The following is a 27,745-nucleotide window of genomic DNA, read 5'->3' on the forward strand; positions in this document are numbered from 1 at the left end:
AGTTATGAATTCTGGAATTTGAAGTCCCTCTACTGTTCAGAGAGTCTGTGCACTACCCACTATAGACAGCAGAGGGAATTCAAATTCCAGAATTCATAACTTCACAAAGGAGTAAGGTGTGGGAGTGGTTGCATTACACTTAAAGAAGAAGGAAAGGTAAAAATAACTGGGGGGGGGTGACTTTAATCGCTTACCTTTTACCCTGGGCTGGTGCTCCTTTTAGAAGAAAACCGCACCAGCCCGGGCTACCTGAGAGCAAGTGTCTCCTCTTCTGTCTTCTGAATCCCAGGGCTGGCGCATGCGCAGTAGAGTGAAAAAGACAATTTTTTTGTTAAAGTTCGGCTTTTCACTCTACTGCGTGAGCGCGCAAAAACAGGAGACAAAAGAGGAGACACTCGCTCGCAGCTACCCCAGGCTGGTACTGATTTCTTCTCACAGGAGCACCAGCCCGGGGTAAAAGGTAAGCGATGAAAGTCCCTGTCAAAAATGAGTAAAGTCCCTGTCAAAAAGTAAAATAATTTATTCTATAAAATCTAAGATTTTAAGACTATAACTTGTTTGTACTATATAAATAAATAAAACTGGCACGGAACTGTATATACATATGCCTTCTTATCCTTTTATCTTCCACTTTGTTTCTCTCTTATCTAGTTTAAATTACTGTAAAATGTCTCAATTATATTATACATGTCAAATGTTTGTTTAAATAAAGAAAGTGCTTTCTCCCCAACACAAAAATATAATCTTTGCAATCTTTAAATACCTGCTACTGTTTTTCAAAGATTAAAAGTAAGGCGGCAGCTTCCCCTTAATCACTCAGGATTCCTTCTCCTCCTCTAACCCCCCCCCTCCCTTAGGAACTGACTTTGGCTCTTGGCTAACTGAGCATACACAGATCTTCTCAACTCAGTTTGCCAACCACAACATTAAAGAGATGGCAATGCTGGTTCCCAAAGAAATGTTGCTGTAGCTGTGCACTATGGTAGAGAAACATGTTTATTCTCCTATCTTATTCTCCTGAGCTCAACTTAACCATTACAGTGCTCAATCCAAGCAACACTTTTTATCAAAGTAAGTTCTGCCTGTGTAAGCCAGCATTTTTCATAGCATGTACTTTATAGCACACATGTGCTGTTTGCAGGTGTAAATGTCACTGATGATGTCAGAGGTAAAATGACCACAGGGAGAAAGCTGCTTTTTGTTTTAGGAAAATGTGATGGCACTTGCAAACGTAGGGGATATATGTAGTAAAAATTATTCTATTTGGGCAGGGGAGATGTGCCCAACTTATATACATGGTAGGATGAATACACTGAATACCAGAAAATCTAGTGTAATCATTTTGTACTGGCAATGAAACATTTATTAATGCCTCCTACCTTTCAATTAATTCACAGGCTTCCTTCTTTGTGTATTCTTCCTTTTCAGGGTTTAAATGGCTTTGAAACCATTGAAGTTTTTCACCTACAAGAACAAAGCATTCAACAATCTGCAGATTTATAATGAGGAAAAGATACATTTAACAAAAAACACAACCAAATAACATTAAGAGAAACCAAGTAATTATTCTAGAATAAAACTTAAAGTTTAACACTTTCGTAACAGCCGGAGGCCATCTGTACATTAATAAGCATAACAGGGGGCACTCTGGGAAATTAACTTTTGCATTAAAAAAAGCACAATGTCTAGTTATCTAAATTAAACCTTTTTTTAATGATTCTAACTGAATGCAAATTTATATTTTTGACATACTCCTTTAAAAAGGAAATCCTGCAGTCTTCTGGTGCACAAACACTAACATTGGTTGTGAACACCACCCATTATATTGGTACCTAGGACCTTCCAGCTGCTGGACAACCTTTATTTAACAAACCAGCGACTACCTGGTTTCTGGTAATCCAGACCTTAAAGGGCTCAATGTGGGAATTAAATTACCTCTGGTGTTTCCTTGATCAGGCCTAGGAATCACATTGTTTTTCTTACTGTTGCTATGCTAGGATTTATTTGGAATTATTCAAATTGACAAAGCAGCCCAGTTCTTTTTAGGGCTCTGGCACACGAGAAGTTTTGTCGCCTGCGTTTTTTTCCCCCTGGCGCTTTGGCGACAAGTCGCCACGACAATACCCACGAAGAGATTTCATGCGAGTTGAGCTCCAGGTGATCTGCTACCCATGGTACACTCAACAGTTAACCCCCCTCATGTTTACTCAAGTCGCTCAGAAAAGGGTCTGTGTGCGATTTGAAACAGCAGGCGATTTGAAGTAGCCTCGTATGTTTTGACGCTGGCGATTTCCATTGATTTAGCATTGGCGTCTTGTCGCCAAATCGCTCTTTTAAAAATCGCCGGTGACAAATCTCCTCGTGTGCCAGAGCCCTTAGGGTAAAAGTAAGATAACCCAGTAATAAAGAGTCAGTCAAGTTAGGGCTTCAGGACAAGGAAAAGTACAGAAAACTTTCTATTGCTTGTAGCATCTCTTATTAAAACTTGAAATCGATTACCTGCTAACTGCTAAGAAAGCTTTTAGGATAAAGGAAACCACAGAATACAACTCAGTGCTCAAAGCAACCCTCATTGCAACCTGTTGAAAGATCTTTAGTATATGCTTCTTCAAGGCCTTAAAGTAGTCAGAATTTGCTCCTGCTCTCGAGCAGATGCTGCGGTTTTAAGGAAGGCCTGTTTGTGACAGAGCTGTGGAGTCGGTAGATAAATTATCCAACTCCGACTCCTCAGTTTCTGATACTTCTGACTCCGACTCCACGACTCCAACTCCTCTGTTTTTAATATGCTAATGTATTTTATACATTCATACAAATAGTGGCTGGGGATGTTACAGCCTTACTATTAACCTCTGAACAACAGAAGTGGCAGGCCTTTAAAGATTTCAAAGAAGTTGTTCCCCCAATTTTTGGGGGGGATTTACATGTCCTTTAAAGGAGAAGGAAAGGCTAATAAAGAGTTAATCTCAAGCTGCAGGCATACCTTCAGTTGTCTCAATAGTGCCCTTAAGTCTCCCCATATTTCAAACGTTCAGTAGATCAGATGCCAAACAGGAAGAAAAAACGCTGAGCTGGGTAAAGAAGATTCCCATAATGCATCGCTACTGCACCAAGACTAAAGGTCCCCATACACGGGCCGATTATAGCTGCCGATGTTGTGATCCATCCATACCTGGACGATCAGGATGATACCAAACATGAAGGGTGTATCCTGTTCCAGCCCCCCAGAAATTATTCCTCCTAATTGGCGGGTAAAGGCTGGCCCTGTTTGGTATTATTAGGAGCATGTGATCTCCTCATAACCAATAAATGATTTATGAGGATGTAAACCCTATAGCAGAGCAGCTGTTCCCTCCTGCGGTCTAGATCCACACCTCCTTTTCTTTTCTTTGTAATTGCATGCCAGTTGTAGTATTAATGTAACTGAAAAAAACTCAGATAAGCCTACACTAAGGTAGTAGCAAATTTATCTACGGCTACAATTACAACATTTTTTTTAATTTTTTCTGATGTTTAGAACTGTTTGACTGTAAATGATAATATTGTTAAAAAAGTATGACTATCGTGACTGTCTTTTGGCCAGGTTGGAGCTGCAGAGTGCTATTGAGTTCTATGGGAAGCTTCCAAAATCATGCATTGAAGTTTCAAGGTCAGAAAGGGTTTTGTGCTGTTTATGATCGTTCGGATACGAAAATTTCGTAACTTTTGGATCGCACCACAAAATTTTCGTACGACCACGATACAAATTTTTGCGCAATTAATGCACATCAGAAGTTATTGTACTTACTCTGAATTTTTGGCAATCGTACTTTTAAAAATGCGAAATTCGGACTTTGAAAAATCTGCCCCTAAAAGTCAAAGGCAACACGTTCTCATGTACTGTCTATATGTAAAATTATTGTGTTCACTGGGAACTAACAGATGCCTGTGAAAAATGAAAAGCAAGCTCAAGACATTTTTACCTGTTCCATAAAATATATCCCAAATCACTAACTTAACCATTATAGGGAGAAGCGACCTTATAAAAATGCAACATTAACGAACAACTTACAATAGTGGACATCATTTCGCAAAGTACCAATCTTTCTGTATGCTGCCTTGCTGAAGAAAAGTTTCTGTGGTCACTCAGACAGAATAGTACGATTTCTATAATGAATCATTCATAAATGAATGAATGATTTAAATGCTTCTGTAGGGGTTATGGAGTTCTGACATGATTTCTTATATCCTCAAATTTTAATATATATAGGGAACATTATAATTTATAACACAGAATACAAAATACATTGCTTTATATAATTACACCTTTAACCACTCTTTATGATGAGCATATATTATACAAGATATAAATTTATTGATAAAATAACTTTGATAAAATTAACTTTTCTCAAATGAAACGTAAAACTGGATGCCAACTGCATACACAAACAATGAAGGGCAATGCCTCAGAAGAAAAATAGCTAAGTACATTACACAACTAGTGCTGCAAAAAGTAAAAAATGCAGAGATGCTAATGTAAAAAAGATAAAGCATGGAGCACAAAATAGAAAGCTATAGTTGTGAAATAAACACACATTTAATGGTGTTTCAACAAGAAAATTGTTAGTTGACATAACAAAATGGTTGGACTTACCAATAATGCTTAGGCGCAGAGCTTTTTCATTTTTTAACCTTAAAAAGAAAAAAGCTGTTTATGATAGTGTGGTTAAAGAAACAAAAAAAATCATACATTTTTACAAAATATGTTCGATATGTTTTAACTGACGTGAAAACACTATGCACAAATTAAAAATGCATAAATGCCTACAAATCAATAAATGTAAAATGTTACTTTTATCAATAAACTCTTTCCAGTTATAGTCAATAAGTAGTCTACCCTCTGCCACATTTTCCAAAAGGTTGCTCTTGTGGTAGTGGGGTTACTTAACATGAGAAATATCATATGAACAGATTACTGGTGAAGTTTAAAGGCAGTTTCTGTTCCACACAGTGCAAGTTGCAACATTTAAAACTTTGTCTTTTATAGTGCAGCATCTCAACCTCAGCCAGCACTCTGGTCAATGTGACTTATGTGACCCACAATTCGATGTTCCCACAGTGCAGCCCTTTCTTGAAACTACAGGTCTAATCCCAGCATTCACTTGTTTCTGATCAAACTTGTTAAATTCTATTTATGGCACTCTACAAAACAAAACCCTGGTATTAAATGTAAAAAAAAAATAACACATACACACACTATATATATATATATATATTATATATAGTATAAAAAAGACCAGCAACTCCGAGATTTCTTGTGAAAAATCAAAACATATATTCAAAGTAGCATAAACAGCCGACGTAACGTTTCGGTCCCCATCGGGACCTTTCTCAGGGTGGATGGGGACCGAAACGTTACGTCGGCTGTTTATGCTGCTTTGAATATATTGTGGTAGAGTGACCCAACAAATGAGAGAAAAGGTGAGTTTTCCCTTCAAGTTCCCCATAGTGGGAGATGATAAACCAAGAAGGTTTGCTCTGTTTAAAGGGTTGTGCTGTCTGGCCCTGAAAGCTATAGGGTTCTGGAAGGAACAAACGGATCAGGCGATCCATTCCTGTAGTCCAGCTCACCTATTGGAGCTTACTTTTCACAGGAAGGCTGTCCTGTGGAAAATGTATTTAATGGTATAGGCAGGTGTGAGAGAGTCTCTCAGAGCAGGGCACATAGCAGGAAGGATACCTCTTTGTGTTGGGACTCCCAGAGGGGCTGGGGGGGCTGCCTGCCACTGCCAGAAGCAGAGGGAGCCCAGACTTGAGAAAGCTGCCAAGAGACTGAGGATCTAAGGAGCTGAAAGAAAAGCCAGGAGGCTGAGCTAATTCCCCCCAGTGTGGTGAGTACAGGGGTGACCCTAACATTTATGTTTTCTTACTGGTAGTCCACAAGGGACCCAGGTTAGTGAGGGAACTAATCTAATGTGTGAAGGTAGCACCCAGAGGGCAGGATCTATTTTTATGATTTGTTTTGTATGCTGAAATGGGCACCCCTGTGTAAATAAATTGCCTTAAAGCCAAGAAAGTGTCTGTCCTGGATCCCGCTAGTTTACAATATGTTTTGATTTTTCACAAGAAATCCCGGAGTTGCTGGTCTTTTTTATACTATTGGAATCCTTTACCGAGCACCCGTGGTATGTTATGTAGCGGTGTGCCATCCTTTGTGTATATAATATATATAAATATATTTTATATATATATATATAAGCAGAATAATAACAGTTACTAGCAAAAATAGCCTGATCATACCTATCCTTCCTGTCTTGCTTGTGGGCTTCTCTTGTTAGCTGAGCAGCTTTCCTGCTGTACGGATGAATAACCTTTTTCTCTTGCTTGTTCTTATTTGGTGGGGCTTTAGGCTACGAAATAGAATTATATTCTTCTGTTATGCAAATGTGTACACTTATTGTTACTTTATTGTTGCATTTTTTTCAAAATATCATAATAACTTATTCTTACATGTAATACGTCAGAGAAATGGACAAATGTACTAATTTTGATGCTTATTAGTTACATTTCCTCACACCCTCTTTTGCAAAAAAAAAAAAAAACCTTCTCTCTGCACATATTTTAATGGTGCTTTTAATTCATGACACATTTAAAAAAGTTTTGTAGTGCGGTGGAGGATAGTTATTGTGTAAACACATACCTGAACTTGAAAGGAAGTGGCAGCACTGTGATAAGCAAGCTGTGTGGTCACCATGGTATAAGCCAGGGGCCTCAAACTTTTTAAGCAGTGGGCCAGTTCATGGTCCCTCGCTGCTTCCTGTTCCCCCCTCGCTCCTTCCTCTTGCTCCACGCTGCTTCCACCTGCTCCCTCCTCCGGCTCCTCCCTGCGTCCCCCTTTGTCCTCCAGCTCCTCCCTGCGGCTCCCCCGTGCTTCCTCCAGCTCCCTCCTCTGGTCAGATCATAGTGGGAACCAGGTAAATTACCTTGGGGGGCATAGATTGAGGATGCCTAGTATAAGCTAACATCACCATTTAACTGGACTTGCCAGATTCTTCCAGTTAGTCAAGTATGTAAGTTCTGCTTTACAAGCCCTGACTGACAAGCCCCAAGGAACTATAAAAGAATGTCAGAGACTGGCACACTATTAAAGAAGAAGCAACCTATGTCTAATTTACATAGAAAGGTCAAATTGAGGAAAATGCTGTAAAGACATATAGGCACATTTTCATTAGAAATACAATTCTGGTAAAACCTAAGCAGTGTCACCATTTCCCTTAAAGAATCTGTGGTAACAGCAAAATCTAAAGTCAGAGGGGAAAAAAAACATCTTTGCAAAGTCAGGAAAAAAAAAGCATCTTAAATGCCATCAACAAAATATATTTGAGATATGAGAATGAGATATGAGCAGTGTCCAGCAGCAACAGCAGAGGTATCATTGTGTATACTACACAAAGAGAGCAAGGATGTCTCAGAGAATGATGATCCAAGGATGTAGAAACATCCTTTAAATCTGACTACGTTACTGACTAATAAAGCTTCAGTTGAATCTAGTTGGCAAAATACATGCAGGGGGTGGGAAAGAGGGAAAGTGGTTCTGAGTTACCTGTTCAGGTATTTCGGAAGGATGCAGATTGTAGACGGTATAACTGAGGGAATGGAAAAAGGACACTGACTCAACGGATAAAAGCATACAATTGCACCTTTACAGATCTCTGGTAGGACCTCATATTCTGTATGCATATAGATTGTAAGCTCTACGGGGCAGGGACCTCCATGTTCTTGTGTCTTTGACTCTTAACTTATTGCAACTGTATCTTGTATTTATTTGTATTTATTGTTATACTTTGTATTTATCTTAATAACCCTGTTTGTATTAATGTATTCTACTGTACAGCGCTGCGTACATAAGTAGCGCTTTATAAATAAAGATATACATACATACATACATACAAGTGTGCTCAGTTCATTGGATGGATATTAATAGAAATTTGCATAAGAGAGCCACTCAACTGGTAAAAAGATAGGAACAATTAAGTTAATAGAAAAGGCTATCAAAGTTGGTTTGTTTTCTTTGTAAAAGAGGCATTTTTGAAGGACTCTTTTTTCCTAGAGAAATAAACAAATGACAAGAGACACCACATTTAAGGTGGCCATACACGGACAGATTTTTAGCTGTCGATTTGGGTCCTTTAGACTTAAAATTGGCTAGATCTTGATCAGGCAGGTTTGATTTTCCATTGGATCGGAGACTGCACTGGCTCATTGATGTGGTACCCAAACGGATGACACCTATGCCCACTGTTGTAATTCCATCGAATTAGCCTGATATCGCACACCATTAGGTGGGCATATCGGGAGAAGATCCGCTCATTTGGCGACCTCACCAAACGAGCAGATCTTCCAGTGTATGTAACTAGTTCCAGTATTACTATTACTTCTAGGAAAACATTTGCTACACTTTATTAACCTTGGTTCTTCTTAATCAACACACACCCCAAGTTGCACCTGTTTAAGGATAAAGTGATTAAATCCATTTTTATCTGTTCAGCTAGCATACACAAAATAAGTTTCGTTTTGTTGTTAATGGTGGGGTGAGAAGCATCAAGCAATAAAGGAGAGAAACCTCAAGTACCATAATTAGTTTAATTAGATTAGATATTTAAATGAGACTTTATTTCACATATTATGAATTACAGAGGATATTGCATCTAACCATTTGGTTTAGAAGGGGTAATAAACCTTTCATGCAACAAGAGTTTATGTAATTTATATGTGGAATTGTGTGTTTCTTTGATCTGCCTTGCTTGTTGACATCTAAATTTAGAATACTGCATTCTTGAACTTGGTTTTGTTTCCATAGAAACACATTATTAGACATCCTAATGGGCAACCTTTTTATACCACATGGAGCCTTCAAATTGGCTCTTGGGTGAGGCCCAAAACTGGATTCTGTGAACACACAATTTATAAACTCCCCTGAAACACTATAATTACATGCCTATTTTGTGCTGCTATATATATTTGAAATTAAATCCGAAGCATGTTGGTTTAAAGTAAACAAACTAAATCATTAGCATATTTCTTTCAGGTTTCTTTATTTACACATGCTTGAATTCATGTTTCTTCTGTGTGCATTAGCAGTTATCTTGTTAGAACTCAACAGGGCTGAAACATTAAATTAAAAAAGAAGTAAAGTCTCAATCACTGGGGGTGCCAAATATAAGGCACCGGGGGTTCTTTGGAAGTAGCTAAACTTGATAGACTTTGTCTGTTTTTAACCCAAGATAACTATGTAACTAACTTCAGCAACAATGTGTGTGATTAAGGCGAAGCAAAAAGTATGAACCTAAATGAAAGCAGGAAGGTGGGAGATTTCAAGCACATATATCTTGCACTGCAACATTTTAAAAAAATGAGATTTGGGGGTTATACTAAGTGGCCTTTGAGGTATGCCTGCTTTAAAGAAGAAATAAAATAAAAAATACATGCACACAGCTTTACGGAGATTCCTGACTTGTATAGATTAAAAACCCACAGCAAAACACCACTGAATCTTCACAGCACTGCACCAGAAATCAATATACTTTAAGACTGCAATGCCATTACTACCAGGAAATTATATATTTTTGAATGGTACTCATTGTGATAAAGGCTGATAGGTCAATCTGTTACCAAGCTAGCTAAATGTAGCATTTCTGACATTTCTAAAAACTTCTATGCAATACTTCCACTTTACATCTAATATCCCATATGTTCTTTAGGTATAAATATAAAACAACTAAAAGATGAATGTCAGCATCCTTCTGATCAGTTTGATGCCCGATATGGTTGGGATTACCGAATTATTTGACAAGTAGAGATAAAAATTGTGCATGGTATTTTTCACAGATGACACACTAGTTGCTGAAAACAGACTGTCTATGATTTGCTTGTTGTCAGAGTAATGTGATGTTTACCCAATAAAACCATAGTTTTGGAAAATAAACATTCTAATTAATTTTTTTACTGTATGCCTATTTCAAACAAACTTTATATTTGTAGTTTTTACAATATCTTTGCAATTCAGCATTAAAATGCATGATTTGCACACTGGGCAATAACACACTTTCTAGGACACAAGCACAGGCAGACAGGTTATGATGGAGGGCTACAGGAGCAGAGTCACCAGGTCTAGGCTGAGATTGCAAATAGGCCCTGGCAAATTAAGTACAAAGGTCCCAACAGCCCCCACAGGGCCAATAAAAGTGACTATTAATGTCACCCAACAGCAGCCCTTGTTCCAGTGTTTCGATCTCCAGAGGGACTAAAAACACTGATACTGTGCTAACCTACTCTATAAAGAATATATATAAGGGATGCACCACACTGAATCCTCCATAAAAGATTTGGCTACAGAAGGGTTAAATAAAACTGCACGCTTAAAATTGTTTTACTTCCATGTTCATGTGACTAAAAGTCATGTGAACTTAAGGATTTGGATTCAGCAAATCCAAGCGCCTGGCAGAACAGAATCTGAATCCTTAAAATGACATGACTTTTGGTCATGCTGAAAAAGGCAGAATACAAAACCAAATCCTGGATTTGGTGCACCCCTATTATATGTATAAGCTACAAAGACTTCTGCAAGAGAAGGCAAATAATTCAAAAACTATAAGATATAAATAATAAAGACCAACTGAAAAGTGGCTTAGGATTGTTAATTCTATAACATTTTAAAAGTTAAAGAAGAAGGAAAGTCATTTTGGCATTTTACTGACAATAGATTTTCCACTTTAGTGCCACCTAGAACAATATATCTATTCTGCAGAAATCATTACCATACCTGCTGTAGAATCTCTCTGCTTGCTCAAGATAGCAGCTGCCATTTTAAGTAGCTTCCTGCCTTATAGCTCTGATCACACATTCCTGGGAGCAGGGAGGGAGTCCTTACCATTCTTATGGGAGGGGGGGAGCAGGAGAGGGCAGAGAGGAGAGAACTGTGCAGACTCTGGCCACAGGAATTAAGAATGCTTCTAAAAGAGGAAGCCAGACACTGGAAAATCATGTTTACAAAAAAGAGACAAGAAATCCTGTTTTTCTTTTGATAGAGGACTCAATGCAGCATTACTGTAAGTGCTTATGGCTGTATTTACATAGACCTTTCTGATAAAGCTTACTTATTTTTTACCTTTCCTTCTCCTTTAAATGTGAACCACCACAACCACACAAAAGACAATGAGGGGTATTCAACAGGTGTGAGATTATCTACAAATCTTGTGAAAGGTGTTATTTTACTGTTCACCTTCTGCAGCAAAAATTATATACTTTGTATAGACATTTCATTTTTATCAGTACATTACATATACATAACTCTAGTTTCCATGGAGTCGATGTGCTGCACTGAGGCAGACAGCAGTCTACTTTAGCTTTACATTAGAATATCCATACCCGAAACTACCATTGCAAGATACAATTATAGGAAAATTCTATCATTTATAAAATTGAAGATACATAAAAAACAAATAAATACAGCATTTTAGAAGTATAATTTTCCTGCTGTTTATTAATAATTTAAATTGCAATTACTGCACATGAAGAACTGCCCTAAAGAGCTCACAGGCTCATCTGACTTAGTATTCCTAAGTAGCAACAAGTCTTGTTATTATATTTTTTATTACATTATTACGATGCTAGCTGATCTGAATAATATGTGATGTGCTTCAATAATAATAAATATAAAGGGTATCAGTCAGGGCATAAGGTTCGCTAGAGAAACAAAGGAAGAATTAATCTTCTAAGAATAAGCTGTCAAACACCACTCACAGCAACATCACTGAATCAGAACCTTTGTCCAGAGCTAAAGGCGTGACAAGTAAAAAAGAACCGTTTTTATGCAATAAAAAAAAGAAATTTTTCTTGTTTAGGGATGAGAAAAAAAAAGGTAAAAGCCAAGTTTCATATTCTATATCCTTTATCAAATGTTAAATTAAAACGACTTAAAAAGACTTTCTAATGTACAGATATGATCATCAATGGACACGGAAACTGAAATCTATATAAACTGAGATGGAAAAAAGGACATTTCAGCAATTTTTAATTAGGTTTTGTATAGCTCACTACCAGTATGCAGCCAAAAATATTTTTATCTGCGTTTTTTTTAATCTTACCTTTACATCATAGGTTTACTTTTCATTGTATAAAGCTTGAGCTGCTCCTATTCTAAAGAATTCAAGCAGAATATATTTTGTCTGAACATCAAATACTATTGTTATATTTTTTAAACCAATTAGAAGAATATTCATCTTTCTCTGCAGTGAAATTGTAATGGAAGACTTATGTTCATTATCACCTGCCTCCTTATACCTACTTTGAAAAAGAGATCCTGGTGGAACCTACACATCTGTAAGAGACAACAGAGTCTGCAAAAGACCAAAAGCAGGCAAAAAAAAATAAAAATCCCACCACTCTTGGGGTCTGTCTGTATATCTATCTATCTAGACACATGTGCAGATACACACACACAGTTCTACACTATATTCACTTATTATCTTTGATATAAAGAAAAGAAGATTTGTTTGTCTGTTTGCTTTCAAAATTAAAAAAAAAAAACCTTGAAAATGTGTTTATATACCTATATTATAAAAATTACTATTTTTGACATATATTGTAACAGAAGAAAACATTTTCCACCCACACTGATACCAGCAACATATTAGAAATTTCCCAAGATACAAATATAGTTTACATATTATTAAAGTGAACATTAGTTGTAGTGCACAACATTTAGCAGACACTTACACTACAATTTGGGGGAAAAAACAACAACATTTGTTTAAAAGTCATGGTAATTGGTGGCTGTTTTTATACTCTGCATGCTGTATTTATATAAGTTATTAAACCTTATGAGGCAGAACATGTTTGCAAAAAAGGAGACAAGAAATCCTGTATTTCTTTTGATAGAGGACTCTGATAAAGCTTACTTAGTTTTTTTTTTTACCTTTCCTTCTCTCCTTTAATACAACTGCCTGTTTTTATTTTGACTATTTAAAAGAACATTTGGCCACGCATTTATCAGTGCAATTCTTTATCTGAAAACACACAGGTCTCAGTTCTATTATAAAAAAAAGTTCATATTGCGTGGCTAATTAAAAAAAATACAGCTTTGGCAAAAAAAAAAAATTGGGAAAGAATATGTCTGAGTATTATAGCTATACATTAATAAGTATGTGTAACACTGGAAAACCTATGTACTCCAACAATGAACACTTTAATGAACAGTACTTTTCTGTATCTAGATAAACTGGAACAAGGACAGCACTCCTAGGATTTAAAGAATTGTGAGCAAAATGTACAGTAAATGCAAAAATAAAAAGGTTTATTACTCAACGTTTCGGTCTCATACAGAAACCGTCATCTGGAGTGAAAACTCCCAATTCTTTAAATCCTAGGAGTGCTGTCCTTGTTCCAGTGCTTTTGTTTGTACTAGCACCCAGGTTTTGTTGCTGCAAATGGTGTGCACCCTATGGACTATTTTGTATCTAGATAAACGTGTAATTTCAATTCTCTCCTCATAATGGTACAGACATTTATTAATGCAAGAAATGATAAGCTACGCAAAAAAAGCTGATATGGCTTTGCTGCCTTAAAAAAAGGAATTACTACCGAATTAAAAAACATTTCTTCCTCAGAAATCAAAATGTACACACATATATTTGCCATTTCAGTACCAATGACTGGTTTACTTACCCTAGATACATGTAAGGTCTACCCCCCCTGTGCAATGTATAATCCAAAAATAACTCACAATTCTTTGATGATCATATACTCTTCTTGGCCCTACTTTAACTAAAGCTAAAGTTGGCCATAGAAGGGCAGATTTAAAATACCAATATGACCCCTTTAGACCAAGTTGGCAGCTTGTATGGGCGTTCCCTGACATATCTAGGTGGCTGCTGCAACAGTGGACTATGATTTGGTGCAAAACCCATTTGGTTCTATACTCAGAACCCAAATTTCACTTCTATAGAAGCCATGACTGAAGAGGGGCTGTATACTTATGCAAAAAAACAACATATTTAAATGTATTAAAAGTTCAATGTCCACATTGCAGGCTTTTAGCTGCTTTTTGAACTTATAGCTTCCCCTACCACAGAGATATTATTCAACAGGAGGGCAAGTTATTTGCTCCATACCCCTCTGCTAAAATATAATCACTAACAAACAAATCTTAAATTTACTGCGGAGATAAAAATATGTTCTTAGCTATAAAGATCAAATTTAATGTAATAATACAATTATATATTTATTTCACCCATTTGTTCTTATTACATTTGTTTCCATGGTAGCAGCACTTGCTTCTTGTGACAAATATTACTGTAATAAACCCTTAAATTGTACTTATGAATAGTCTTTGCGAGATACCATTTACACTTTTACATAATGCACACACACACACATATATATATATATGTACAATTTACCAGTTCACAAGTAGATACAAGTATGGTACATTAAATAGTGCCTTTTTGTTTGAAACAGATCCTCCCCACACATGGACCTATTCATCATCATCAAAAACATCCCAAATTAAAAGCCCAAGGGGGACCAAAAATTTGGATAGAGCATATTATGCAATAAATTACAATGACTGAAGTAACCAGAATGCTTGTCCACATAAAATATCTAATAGAATTATACATATATACACACAACCATGTATCTGAAAAAGTTGGGACACTGCGTTAAAGACACATTAAAATAGAACGCAATGATTTGCAAAACATTTAAATTTGAAATTGTATTAAAAATAGTGCCGATAGTGGACACTGCAACATGATTTTGACCCTAAACATTCCAGTAAACAAAACAAGGAATGGCTTGAATTTTAGAATGGCCAAGTCAAATCCCAGATTAAAATAGGCTATGGGGGTGGGGGGAGGGTTTTAAAGGAAAGGCTAATTAATCTCAAGCTGCAGGCATACCATCAGTTCTCTCAATAGTGCCCTTAAGTCTTCCCATATTTCTCCCGTTCTGATGATCAGAACACAAACAGGAAGAAAAAATGCTGAGCTGTGTAAAGAAAGTTCCCATAACGCCTCACTCCTGCACCGAGACCAAGACCGTGTACATGCTCAGTTAGTTAGACTATGAGTCAGCTTCCTGCCGATTGGCTCAGATCCACGTTCCTAAGGGGGGAGTGAGTTCTTAGCATTCTTGAGGGAGGGGGGAGCAGGAGAGGGGAGAAAGCTGCGTGTCTGTGGAACAGGAAAACAAAGAGACAACAAATCCTGTTTCTTTTGAAAGAGAAGTCAGTGCAGAGTTTCTGTGAGTGTTTACAGTTGTATTTACATAGACCTCTCTGATAAAGCTTACTTACGTTTTACCTTTCTTTCTCCTTTAAAGGAAAATGATACCCCCTGAACAATGTAGGTCTCTATAAAGATATATTGCATAAATTAGCTGATATCTAAAACCCTGCTTCATCTAAATAAACCATTTTTCATAAAAAGCAGAATGTGACATTTAGTAATCCTAAATAGAGCTGCCCCCTGGGATCATACAAATTACGGTGCATACAAACAAATGAAAGCATACATACATGCTAGGCCATATCAGCCAATTAATGGGCAGAGTTCTGCCTTTTGCTCCCACACTACTTCCTGTTACAGTTAGAGCTGCATTATTTCCGGTCAGGTGATCTCTAAGGGAGCACTAAGCCCATCATATGTGCATAGTTTGTGCAAATTTGAGATAAATTCATAATTGATATCCTAGATACTGCTGGAGGCCCATCTTAATTCAATAACAGTGAGCTTTGGTGTTAAGACTTAATTAGCATCATACAATGTACATCACCTGTTACTTTGTTATGTGTTAAGCAGGGACCATGACCAAATGTTGGGCTTAAACCACAAAATATGGACAAAACACACATGGAACTAATAGGGAGGTCAACTAGATACAAAGATTAAGTTAAAAATTAGCTAGCAGATTAAGGATAACCAAAAGTAAAATTACAATACGGCTGTCAGTCTTTTTGTAACAGTTTTGCCTTGAGGAAACGCCAAAGGAAATTAGGCAGATTAATATTATTTTTGACAACTAGACCCTGTAGCATGAAAGCATGCTTTCATTTGTTTTCATATAAGACTATTAACAATGTTTGTGTAATTGAAAGCATGCCTTAAATAATGTTCATCTATATACTTTCTAAATAACTAAAGTCGTAAGAAAGATTTACATGAATAAGCCTGCATGTCTGTTGGATTATCGTTGCACTCTGGAAACAAATGATAATATGTTGTTAAGCAGAAATCCTACTAAACCCAATTTGTTTTCACGCAATGAAGATAATGCTAAACTAGTTTTAATACAGAAGAAACAAATGTTGCCACAGAAGCATATATTTACATTTCTTCTCTTTAATTATGCAAATTCATAGACAAGTGACAGCGGCCAATTTAACAAAGACACACACAGCAACACTGTATGATAGCAAATCTTATATTTAAAGGAGAAGGAAAGGTAAAAACTAAGTAAGTTTTATCAGAAACAGAAAAGAAACACAGGATTTCTTGTCTTTTTTTGTGTACACATGTTTTTCTGTGTCAGACTTCCTACTCTCAGAAAAATCCTTCAGGGCACAGCACGAGTCTGCTCAGTTTGCTCCTCTCTCTGTCTCCCCCTTCCATCATCTCTCACTTCCCCTCCCAACTGTGCTGTGTAATCTGAGCTACCAGCAGCTAGAGCTGCAGCAGGGAAGCTACTGAGACCAAAATGGCAGCTGCTATGTTAAACAAACAGAGGGAGCTTCTGGGGCTGTTTACTCAAGTATGCTAAGCTTTCTACAGATTAAATGTAGTGTTCTAGCTTGCACTTAGCTTGTCACTTATTGTGACTAATCTGTTTGTAATAAAATGTCAAAATACCTTTTCTTCTCCTTTGAAATTAAAACATATCTACATTTACTCAATACAGGTATGAAAACTAGTGATGTGTGAGCCGGCCCACAAGCCTGGGGTCAGGGCTGATAACATATAACATCAACAGTGTAGTAGCGATGAAGGGGTGTGACCTAACTGAGCCCCGGTTCCGGGTCTGGCGGCTTCGATTTATAGGCGTGTGCCTGCCCTGCTCCACCCCATCTGTGATGTCATAGGCGGAGCAGGGTTCGGGTCTATAAATAGACGCAAAGCTGTGGGCTGGTTCCAGAGGAGGAGGGGCGTGTTAGGGCTGGGAGCGAGTCGACAAGAAGGTCAGAGTTCACAGAGTCCATTTTAAGCAAATAATTCAAACTTTTAAAAATGATTTCTCTGTAATAATAAAACAGTACTTTGTACTTGATCCTAACTAAACTGCATGAAATTATATTGCCAAATGATAAAGTGGGCATAAGATAGATCTCACACACAATTCCTTTAAAGAATGAAGCTCTTTTGGTAAGCATACCTCGTCTAGTCTGCTTGCAGAATCAAGAAGTGCACAGCTCTTACGCGGGGACTTAGGGCCAATTATGTGGCTTGTGTTTGCCCTTACAGTAGGGGTCAATAACGCCTATCTGGGGTGAATAGGAATTCAGGCTGGTTACACAACATTAAACCCAATGAGCAAACGTTATTACTAACATACCATTTAGTACAACAGTTCTGGGGGGCAGGGGGTACATTTAAATGAATACTGTCATGAAGAAACATGTTTTTTACGAAACACATCAGTTAATAGAGCTTCTCCAACAGCATCTTGCATTGAAATCAGTTATTCAAAATAGCAAACATATTTTTTTATACTTAATTTTGAAATCTGACGTGGGGCTAGACATATTCTTAATTTCCCAGGTGCCTTTAGTCATGTGACTTGTGCTTTGATAAACTTTAAATACACTTTACTGCTGCACTGTAAATTGGAGTGATATCACTAATTCCCTCCCCCCCCTTAAAAAAATATAAGTCTGACTCATGCCTCCTTTCAGTTACACTCAGTAGAAGAAACAATAGGTTATTTGAAAGCAGTTCTATTGTGTAGCTTTGGCTCCTAAGATGGCTGCCTGCACACCAATATTACAACTAAAAAAATACATTAATTGGTTCAAGAATAAAATTTTTAAAAATTTTTTAAATGGTAGAATCAATTATTTGCAATGTGAACAGTGTAATATTGTAATAAAAAATAAATAATACAGAATCAGTTTTACAATATTTCCTGCTTAGAAAGTTGTTTTATCACAAGCGACCAAACAATCCTACTGGGTTTATTATTTATTTAGCAGACCTAAGGTATGGTAATCCAAATTTAAGACAAATCTCTTATCTGGAAAACCCAAAAGTCCCAAGCATTCCAAATAACAGATTCTAAACCTGTATGTTTTAACTACAGACAACATCAAAACTGCTCTTCACATTACCCAAGATGACAACTTTAAGATTTTCTTTAATAAGGATTTAGTTTTTGTCCAATGATCATAACTTTTTGTAGTGTTACAAAAAAAAGAAAGAGTATAAGGGGTCTCTTTATAGATAATATGTATGACATTCCTTAACAGATTAGTATAGAGCAGGGACAGAACTGGTGTCTATTGCAGATGCTGCTTGCATAGTAATTTACCTTCTGCCTAGGGCGGCAGAAGTTTAGGGGCGGCATGCCGCCCCGCCGCAAAAAAAAAAATTAAATTTGGCTCCCATACGGAGCAGTCGGGACCGACAGGGGTGGCCTCGGGGCGCCCAAAACAGAAATCCGGCCCTGTACCCATCTGGTATCTCACCTGCGCAGAGCTGTACTGATGAAAGCATGATATTAGCAGCATAGCACATAAATATAAAGGCTGTGAATCTAGAACATTAGTCCCTCCTCTATAAAATAACTGTGAAATATGTAAGTCCTGTGAGAGCAGCATCCACTAACAGGTTTCCTAAAAATGCCTGTTGTCCTCTGTTAATGTTATTTCCAGTTGTTTAAAATACTATCTATATGTACATCTTGAATAAATAATTAAAATACCATCCACAAATCATTTATTGTGATAGGCTCTATATTTGGCTTTTAGCAAATGCTGTCTCATTAAGGCACATTTAGTTTTAGACCTGCATATTTTCTGCGATTTTTTCATTAATTTCCGCAACTTTTTTGTACTTTGCCACAATTTGTGCGACAAAATCGTATTTGTTGCAATGAGTACGGATGTTTCGGAATTCATTCAAGCTTCGTTATCGTGACTTTCCTTGGGCCAGGGTGGAGCTGCAGAGTGCCATTGAGTCCTATGGGAGGCTTCCAAAATCATGCACTGAAGGATCAAAGTCAGAAAGTTTTTCGCGTCATTTACTATCGTTTGGATATGAAAATTATGGAACTTTCGGATCATACCACAATATTTTCATACGAATTTCGTTTGGATTTAATCTGAATTTTTTCTATCGTACTTTTAAATGTCCTAAATTCGGACTTTGATAAATGGGCCCCATAGTGTAACACTTATGTTTAATTGCTTGCCATATTCATCAAAGAAAAACTGACTCCTGTCCTTATAATCTTTGAGAACTTTAAAAAAAAATGTAAAGTTTAACTTAACTTTTAGTATGTTATTTCTAACAACTTTGCAATTGGTCTTATTGTTTTTTAGTTTTTGAAAGATTTGCCTTTTTTTGTACAGGTATCGGACCCCTTATCCGGAAACCCGTTATCCAGAAAGCTCCGAATTACGAAAAGCCCGTCTGTACATGTTTCCAGCTTTCAAATGGGGGTCACTGACCCCAGCAGCCAGAAAACTTTTGCTTTGTGAGCTTACAATGTTACTTTGTTACAACTGTAACATTTTATCTTTACATTCAGTTTCTCCTCTATTCATATTCCTGACTTTCACTGAAACCTCTGCCCGGTTGCTAAGGTAAACAAGACCATAGCAACCAGAAAGCAGTTGAAATTCCAAACTGGAGAACTGTTGAACAAGCAAAACACACAAAAAATAGAAAAAGAAAACCAACTGCAAACTGTCTCAGAATATGAATGTCTATGTCACGCTAAGGGGCAGATTACTCATTTGACAAAATTTTTGCGACTTTTCTTCTTGAACAATAACTTATTCAATAAACGATAAATATACATAACAGAATATTCCCACATGTTTTGCCTCAGAAAAAAAGTCACTAGCTGGTGAGAATGGCACTGTTCCATTCACTTTCAATAAGGCTAAGAAACTGTGTTCTAATAAAGAAATAAAGTTGTTAAGGAATAAGTAAACCTTTTTTTTTTTTTTTTTTTTTTTTTTTTTGAAATCTCTAAAATGACTCTAAACAAACCCCAGAATAATAGTGTGCACTAGCATCTTTATTTTTCTAAGCATATAGCTGTCAGTCATGGAACTTCCATTGCCCAAGTTATGCTGCTCCATGCCCCGCTAATAACTGTGCTGTGTTTGTTTATATACTGTCACTCACTGTGACCTACAGCACTTATATTTGCCTATTTGTGTCTGTTAGTTACCCTCCCATATAGAGTGTAAGCTCTACGGGGCAGGGACCTCCATCCTCTTATGCCTTTGACTCTTAACTTATTGTCTTGTATTTAATTGTATTTATTGTTATACTTTGTATTTATCTATTATCTTATTAACACCCTGTTTGTATTAATGCATTCTACTGTACAGCGCTGCGTACATAAGTAGCGCTTTATAAATAAAGATATACATACATACATACTCACCCCGCCCCCTCCGATGTCAGAGCAGGGGCGGGACAGCCATGGGTATATAAGGCAGCGCGGTGGGCTGGGTGAGGGTTAGGAGCTGTATATCCCTAGGAGTAGTACGTATAGACTGTAAGTTCAAACTTTGCCTGATCTTCAGAATTTTACAATACTAGGAAACCACATAACTTTAGGGAAACGTGAAAAATCTTAAACATGGTCATGAGGAGGGAAGAAAGATGAAGCAGCTGCCTACAGCATGACTATTTCTGGAAGGGATAAAGGGCTGAAATGCCAATGAATATGTTTATTGCTGTAAGCAAAGGTCCATGGGCTCATCCCCACACCAGCGCCTCCCCTAATACTCTGTAGCAAGTGCTAACTCTCCCATACACGTGTGGCATGCACTCACTGCAACAGCGCACTCACACTCGCATCTCCCCAGCCGCTTATCCACTAAACATAATATTTCCAAAGAGCACACACTATTATATAAATGCACCAACCATTGTGGCGTTTTCTGTTCCACTGCAGTTAAAACAACCCCACTGCTTGAACGTCCAGCAACTCTGTAAATGTGGGCTAAATACAGACTGCTAATCCCGGCGGCACAAGTCTCATCTCGCGAGACTGTGGCGTCACAACCACGCCTATATAAGGGCAGGGCAACAGACGCGGAGCTGCCTAACTTTGCAGGGTTAGGTGAGCGGAAGGTTTGAATTACGGTGTTAAAAAAAGCAAAGCAAAGAGGAATAAAAAGAAATATAAGCTGCGGATAGGACAGGACGTGTTAGTCTGTGATGGGCACAATAGGTTGCGGTGTTCGCTAATATTCTTTTGCTTTACAGGCATCAACAAAAACAAACACATGGATTTTCATGGTGGTTTCTAGCTATACCTACAGAGACAAGAGCCTCAGTTCCCAATTATTTGAAGGACTAATGTTTTCCTGGTGACTATACTAGTGCTAAAAAGCAAGACCGCTGTTTTTTCCTGTTGCTGGCAGTAGCTGCAAGTAGAAACCTTGCTCCTATTATTTCCTTAGTCACGGATTTGTGCTTACAGGTTCTAATTGTGCCAGGGATAAGAGGGGATAAACAGGTGAAACATACAAACTAGGGAGGCACCAAACCCAGTTTTTCAGATTCGGCCGAATCCATGGTAAGGGATTCAGCCAAATACAGAACCGAACTTTGCACAACTTTGGAAAACAAAGCAACACATATGCCTTTCCACCTGTGATTCACTTTATTACAGGTAGAAAGACTTTTCAGTGAGACTAGTCACCCGCGGTAGCTGAAATGAACCATGGGTGACTTATTTCCCCGTGGGCCATTGCTGTTAAGACGGCCATACACGGGCAGATTTTAAGCTGCTGATTCCAGTCCTTCAGATCAATGGCAGCAGCTTTACTGCCTGTGTATGGGGCCCTCTGACAGGCATCCCCATCATATATGTGGCAAAAAATTGGCCAGATGTCAATCTGGTGGGAATATCCATGGGCAAGGTGCCAATTGGGCAGCAATATGGTGGGCATATCAGAAAAGATTTGCTATACTACCTGCAAGGCTACTTTGCCCCTTGCACATAACCCGAGGCTTGAGTGGTGCTATATTTGAGTATGTTATTTTCTTGGTTTCTGCAGTGCCATGGTTATCAACCTGTTCTTTCTTTATTCCTTTTCTGCTTCTTCCATTTGTTACACTGAAAAGCATTTATAATACTTTAGGTGTACATGAGGTGGAGTGGTAAGGAAATGAGTCTTCTTTTCTCACAAATTAGCATATTTATCAAACATCATATTCATGACCCAGTTATGCATTGCAAATGATTCATATAAAATTTAATAGCTGACATTTCAGCCCTTACAAACACAACATACTGCCTGTTTTAAAAAGGTCCCCAAACAGTAAAGGGACCCTGAAAACCATTTAGTTTTGGAAAGTATGCATGTCTTTCAATACAGACTTCAACAGGTTTTAGGTGGCAGGCTCTTAAGTTTTAGTCAAAAATTTGCTTGTGGAAAACAAAAACAATTTGTATGGTGCTCCGAACTACAGAAAGATCCCTTATACTGAAAACCCAAGGTCCAGAGTATTTTGGATAATAAATCCTTTACATCTTTTTATAAAAAAATACCAGAAACATATTAGTTGATTACATGTCCTAATGTCCTATTATAAGATACTGTAGTGTTAGTGCCATAAAAACGAAGGCTTTTAATAAAGGGCATTAAGAAGAAATGCTTACTCTTTAAATGCCATTACTCTTCAAATGGGCACTATACCCACTTGTTCAACATGACTTCAGTGTATAGGGCTTTTGCTGTTTAGCTTGTTGTTATAGTTATGAGAAAAATCTCTGTTTTTTTTCAATAACTTCTTAAGCTAAGCAGCAAATGGAGAAATTTTAAAATAAAACACAAAAAAACTATTGTTCCCCGAACCGAAGTGCAGGCTCTGTTAGCCCCTTCTCTGGTGGGGCAAACAATTTCAGGGTGACAGGTGCCCTTTAAACTATAGGCAAAATATATGTTTTGAAAAAAGTTTATCTATTGGTATACTGTTCCTTTAATTCTAATTTATAGTTAAAAAAATCATTACACTACCTTATATATTAACATTTTACATAAAATACTGTTATAATCCATGCAAGATAACCTGCTGTTCAAGTATTAGTTCAGGCAGTAAAGCCTTTAAGTATGGAAATTAGTTAAGATTATTCTTTGCTATTTTAAAAAAAAAGCTTGATTAGCATGATTCAAATCCATATCCTTTTACAAGAAGGCAGTTAGCTGCTATAAAGAATACACCAGCTGACCACAGGATATCTGTATCTGATTTCCTTCATAAATGAGTTCTGGTAGCACTGTGGTGTAAGGTCAATAGAATGATGTCAGAGCATTAAAGTAGGTTTGCTTGATTATCCCCTGTTCAGCGTATAATTTTTTTTCACAGATGGCAGGAAGGCAATTATATATTTACAAATAATTTGCGAAAAGAGCAAAGAACACTATTGCAGTGTTTAAGCATATAAATGTGTGCAAAGAGAATACAGCGTGCATACATATAGTAATGCAATGCTTACGGTATGTGACCCCAATAAACTCTTTCAGTAGGATTTATGTGAAAAAAGGTGCAAAAACACCATGTTCTGCCTAAAATAATGTGTTTATTTACTTTTACACTGATATACATGATTCTTATGTGATTCCGACATACATGGAATAAATCATGATATTTCAAGCCCTCCCTCACTTTCTGTCCCAGAATCCATCACTTAAACATGGAAAAAGAAGTGGTAAGGGTTAAATCACTGCTACACCATGTGGGTGGACTAGCATGGTTTCCTCTTAAACTTAGGAATCATGTATGTCTGTGAAGGAAAAAAAAAAAATATGTCTTAAGGCCCCTATACACGGGCCGATAGAAGCTGCCGATATCGGTCCCTTGGACCGACTCGGCAGCTTATCGGCCTGTGTAGGGGCAGAAACGAGGGGCCTGGCCGACCGATATCTGGCCTGAAATTGGCCAGATATCGATCGGCCAGGTTAGAAAATCCAGTCGGATCGGGGACCACATTGGCTCGTTGATGCGGTCCCCGAACCGACTTCCCCATTGCCGTGTGCAGAATTCGATCGTTTGGCCCCAGGGCCAAACGATCGAATTTGCCTACATGCCTCCCCGATATCGCCACCCGTAGGTGCCCGTGTATGGCCAGCGTAAGATACGATGCTGTTTACGATGCTGATTCGATGTTGTTTGGCAAAGCTTTGTAGCGGAGTACTTAGGGATAGAAAGATATATTTTGCATGTGGCCAAATGTGAACTTTCCATTTATGTAAAACCTCGGCGAAAAAAAAAAAAAAGATTTTCTGAAAAGTTTATTGTATTTTGGAGTAGAAAGACATATTTAACTATTTTGGATTTAGCAGAATGCCATAAGTTGCTCTTTCAATTAACTTTTTGTATTACGTCAGTGATATTCTGGTACAATTTTCAAATGGTCTTAATTTTTTTGTTTTTCAGTTATTTAGCTTTTTGTTCTGCATTTTTTAGTTTAGTATGTCAGCAGCTATCTGATTGCTAGGGCCTGAACAGAAAGATAAGCAGTAAAAAGCAACAATTACAAATAAATTGTAGCCTTACCAACCAACTGAAAATCAGTGCAGTTGTGTCCGATTTCCAATGAAGTGCGTGTGAATTTGCATTCATTTTGCTACATTGTGCAAATGAAATGCTCCTTGCATTTACAATGACACTAGAATTCTGCATGAAATTGCATTGTAGGAAAAAAAAACATGGTAATTTCACTCAAATTCATATTATGTTTACTGAACCTCTGGGATCTACTTACTATTTTGCAGCTTTTAACACACACAAATCAGAATATTTTTGCAGCAGTAGAAATATATGTTTTATCTGATGATTTGTTGGCTTGACAAAGTTTTGCAATGCAAGCTATGAGGCAATTTTTAGATATTTCATCAAAAACAGTTGCGACGAGTATTTCTAGAAAATTATGTTTACCCATTTTGGATTTGGCTGAATGTGTATTATGCAAAACTATAGGGCTCATTTACATCTGCAGAGGCAGTGAGCAAAGTGCAATTTTGAGTGCAATTGCCATGTTTTTTTTCCCACAATGCTGTGTTTTTTCCCAGAATGCAAATGTCATTGCAGCCGCAAGTGAGCATTGCAGCTGATGCAGTTGTGCTGCATCTGGCTCAATTCCATCCAATCTGGCAAAATTAACACAACTGCTTGTGCATATCGCCGCATATTGGATGCAATTGTATGAAAGTCAATCTGGAGTCATTTCTGGTGGTCAGAGCGCAAGTGTGCTGCACCTATTGACACAGGATGCAAAGGTAACTCTGGAAATACCACCTGGTCAGGAGATGGCAGTAGGCCAGGGTTCCTCTGCATCAATAGTTCCAGCAGTTTTTGATTTGGAACAGAAGGTAGGAAAGACTGAGCAGCATCGATCACAAAAATACGTAAGTGCAAAGATTACATTTTGATGCAAGTGGTGTTACGCGCAACTCGTTACAAAGAAAAGCACAAGTTGCCCACTGCATCTTTTTTCGGAAAAGATCCCTTATATGCTTTTGGGGGGAAAATACTTTTTTTGTGTTTGGCTTTAACCCACATAAAATGCTCTGTCCACTAATGTACTTGCTAAGAGTAGTATTTCGCCTTGCAAGCACCTTTTCACCAGAGAAAACAACCCCAACATTGACAGTCCCCCACCACTTTAATAACTATTGCACAGTCCAAAAAAGCCAGTGAAAGACAGCAAACTGTTTTTTTTGGACTGTACAATAGTTATCAAAGAGTGGGGGGGGACCTGGATATTGAAGTATACAGGAAACCCACCCACACAGATCAGTTCTTGCTGTTTGATTCCCATCACCCTTTGGAACATAAACTGGGTGTCTTTAGGACTCTACATCATTGGGCTGAAACTGTGATATCCGATGCAGAGGCTAAAGAAAAGGAATACAAACATCTAAAAGGAGCTCTGAAAACTTGTAGGTACCCAGACTGGGCCTTTATCAAAACTAAATCAAAGACAAGCAAAAAGACCAGACCAACAAACAGAAGTAAGGAACACAGCAGGTGAAGCAACATAGTCATCCCATATGTTGCTGGAACATCAGAAAAACTTAGGAGAATTTTCAACAAACACCACATTCCTGTGTTTTTTAAACCCAGCAACACTCTGAGACAAAAACTGGTGCACCCTAAAGACCCTACACCAAAGCACATGAAAAGTAATGTGGTATATGCTGTCCAGTGTAGTGAAGAGTGCTCTGACTTAGACTTTGGGGAGACAAAACAATCTCTCTGTAAGGGAATGGCCCTCAGGACAAGACTCGGCAATCTATCTACACCTCAAGGAAAAAGGACACACTTTTGGGGACAGTAACATGCATATTTTGGACTGAGAGGAAAGATGGTTTGAAAGAGGTGTGAAAAAGGACATTTATGCCAGCCCGGAAAAACCATCCCTGAACAGAGGAGGGGGTCTGCGACACCACTTGTCGTCAACATACAATGCTGCTTTGACATCCTTACTCCGACGGTTTCACAACAGTTAACACTCCCGGTCATGTACTTTGATTAACAACTGCATCAATGAGAATCATGGTACCATTGTGACTGGATCATACCTTCTTACACCTGTCAGTTTCAGCCAACACCTAACTGAAATAGTTCAATGGAACCATTGTGATTGGATGTCTGTGACTATACTACCCTCAAGGGTTTAAATGACTGGGAATTCTCTACCAGTCATTTGACCTGAAGAAGCAACTCGGATGAGTGGTGAAACGTTTTCAAGAAAAGCTCAGAAAAATCCAGTTGTTTTAGACTTAATTCTACTAAATACTGTCTTTCATAGTAGGTTCTTGAACTACCTGAAATAAAAGTTGCCATTTGTCATATTTACAATCCAGCTAGCTGTAACTGACTTTGCCGCCCCATTACTCCAGTCAATCTCTAAATAATTGAAGAACTTGACCCAGTTGTGAAGTCTCTTCCATTTGTAATAGTAGCTGGGCATCACTCTCCTCACTTTAATTGGTTGTCTAAAAAAAACTATGTATAGATTTCTTAGGTAAAATAATTGCCCCCCCCCCCCATTCCCAGTTAAAGAGCATAATCTGTACAAATCAATTTGTTCAGCTTCAATAGGAACACCAGTGTGCATTTAATCTTCTAAAAGAAAACATATCAGTCCTGGTCTGTTTTGAGGCATACAGTACTTATTAAACTTCCACATGAGCAAGCAAAGTGATGTCACATATTTAGTGCTTTCAGGGCACATACTCCAGCACATAGAAGGCCCTTCAGCAAGACATGGCCTTTTTAACTTTTCGGCCCAGTCAGTCATGGCTCCTAGCAAATGTGTGCAAATGTATAGAATTATTATTTATGATATGTAATCTTGCATTATCTACAAATGTAGTCACTAAGAATATACATTTGGTGTTTATGCAGAATTGAAACAATTTCCCTTACTACGTCAGTATAAATGTGTCATAATGAGACATGCAAAGTAACACCTGCACTGTTACTCTTTATTAAAATACATGAAGAAAATGCTGTTTGTT

General features: G+C 37.7%; 1 protein-coding gene across 2 annotated transcripts in view; it reads right to left on the reverse strand.

Moving 5' to 3' along the window:
* The window catches only part of tma16 (translation machinery associated 16 homolog), a 34,904-nt gene extending 13,661 nt beyond the window's left edge, over nucleotides 1-21,243 (reverse strand). The window contains exons 1-5 of one of the 2 annotated variants that reach the window (XM_012962584.3): nucleotides 21,135-21,191; nucleotides 6,677-6,959; nucleotides 6,277-6,386; nucleotides 4,631-4,668; nucleotides 1,380-1,464 (exon numbers count right to left, since the gene is read on the reverse strand). In XM_012962584.3, the coding sequence (XP_012818038.1) occupies nucleotides 1,380-1,464; nucleotides 4,631-4,668; nucleotides 6,277-6,386; nucleotides 6,677-6,730 (287 nt within the window). In that variant the 5' untranslated portion in view covers nucleotides 6,731-6,959; nucleotides 21,135-21,191. Of the gene's footprint in view, nucleotides 1-1,379; nucleotides 1,465-4,630; nucleotides 4,669-6,276; nucleotides 6,387-6,676; nucleotides 6,960-21,134 lie in introns of both variants that reach the window. The other variant, NM_001016631.3, reaches the window with a different exon arrangement.
* Between the last annotated feature and the right edge of the window lie 6,502 nt (nucleotides 21,244-27,745).

The sequence above is a fragment of the Xenopus tropicalis genome, chromosome 1, assembly GCF_000004195.4.
Source record: "Xenopus tropicalis strain Nigerian chromosome 1, UCB_Xtro_10.0, whole genome shotgun sequence".
Classification (NCBI taxonomy): Eukaryota; Metazoa; Chordata; class Amphibia; order Anura; family Pipidae; genus Xenopus; species Xenopus tropicalis.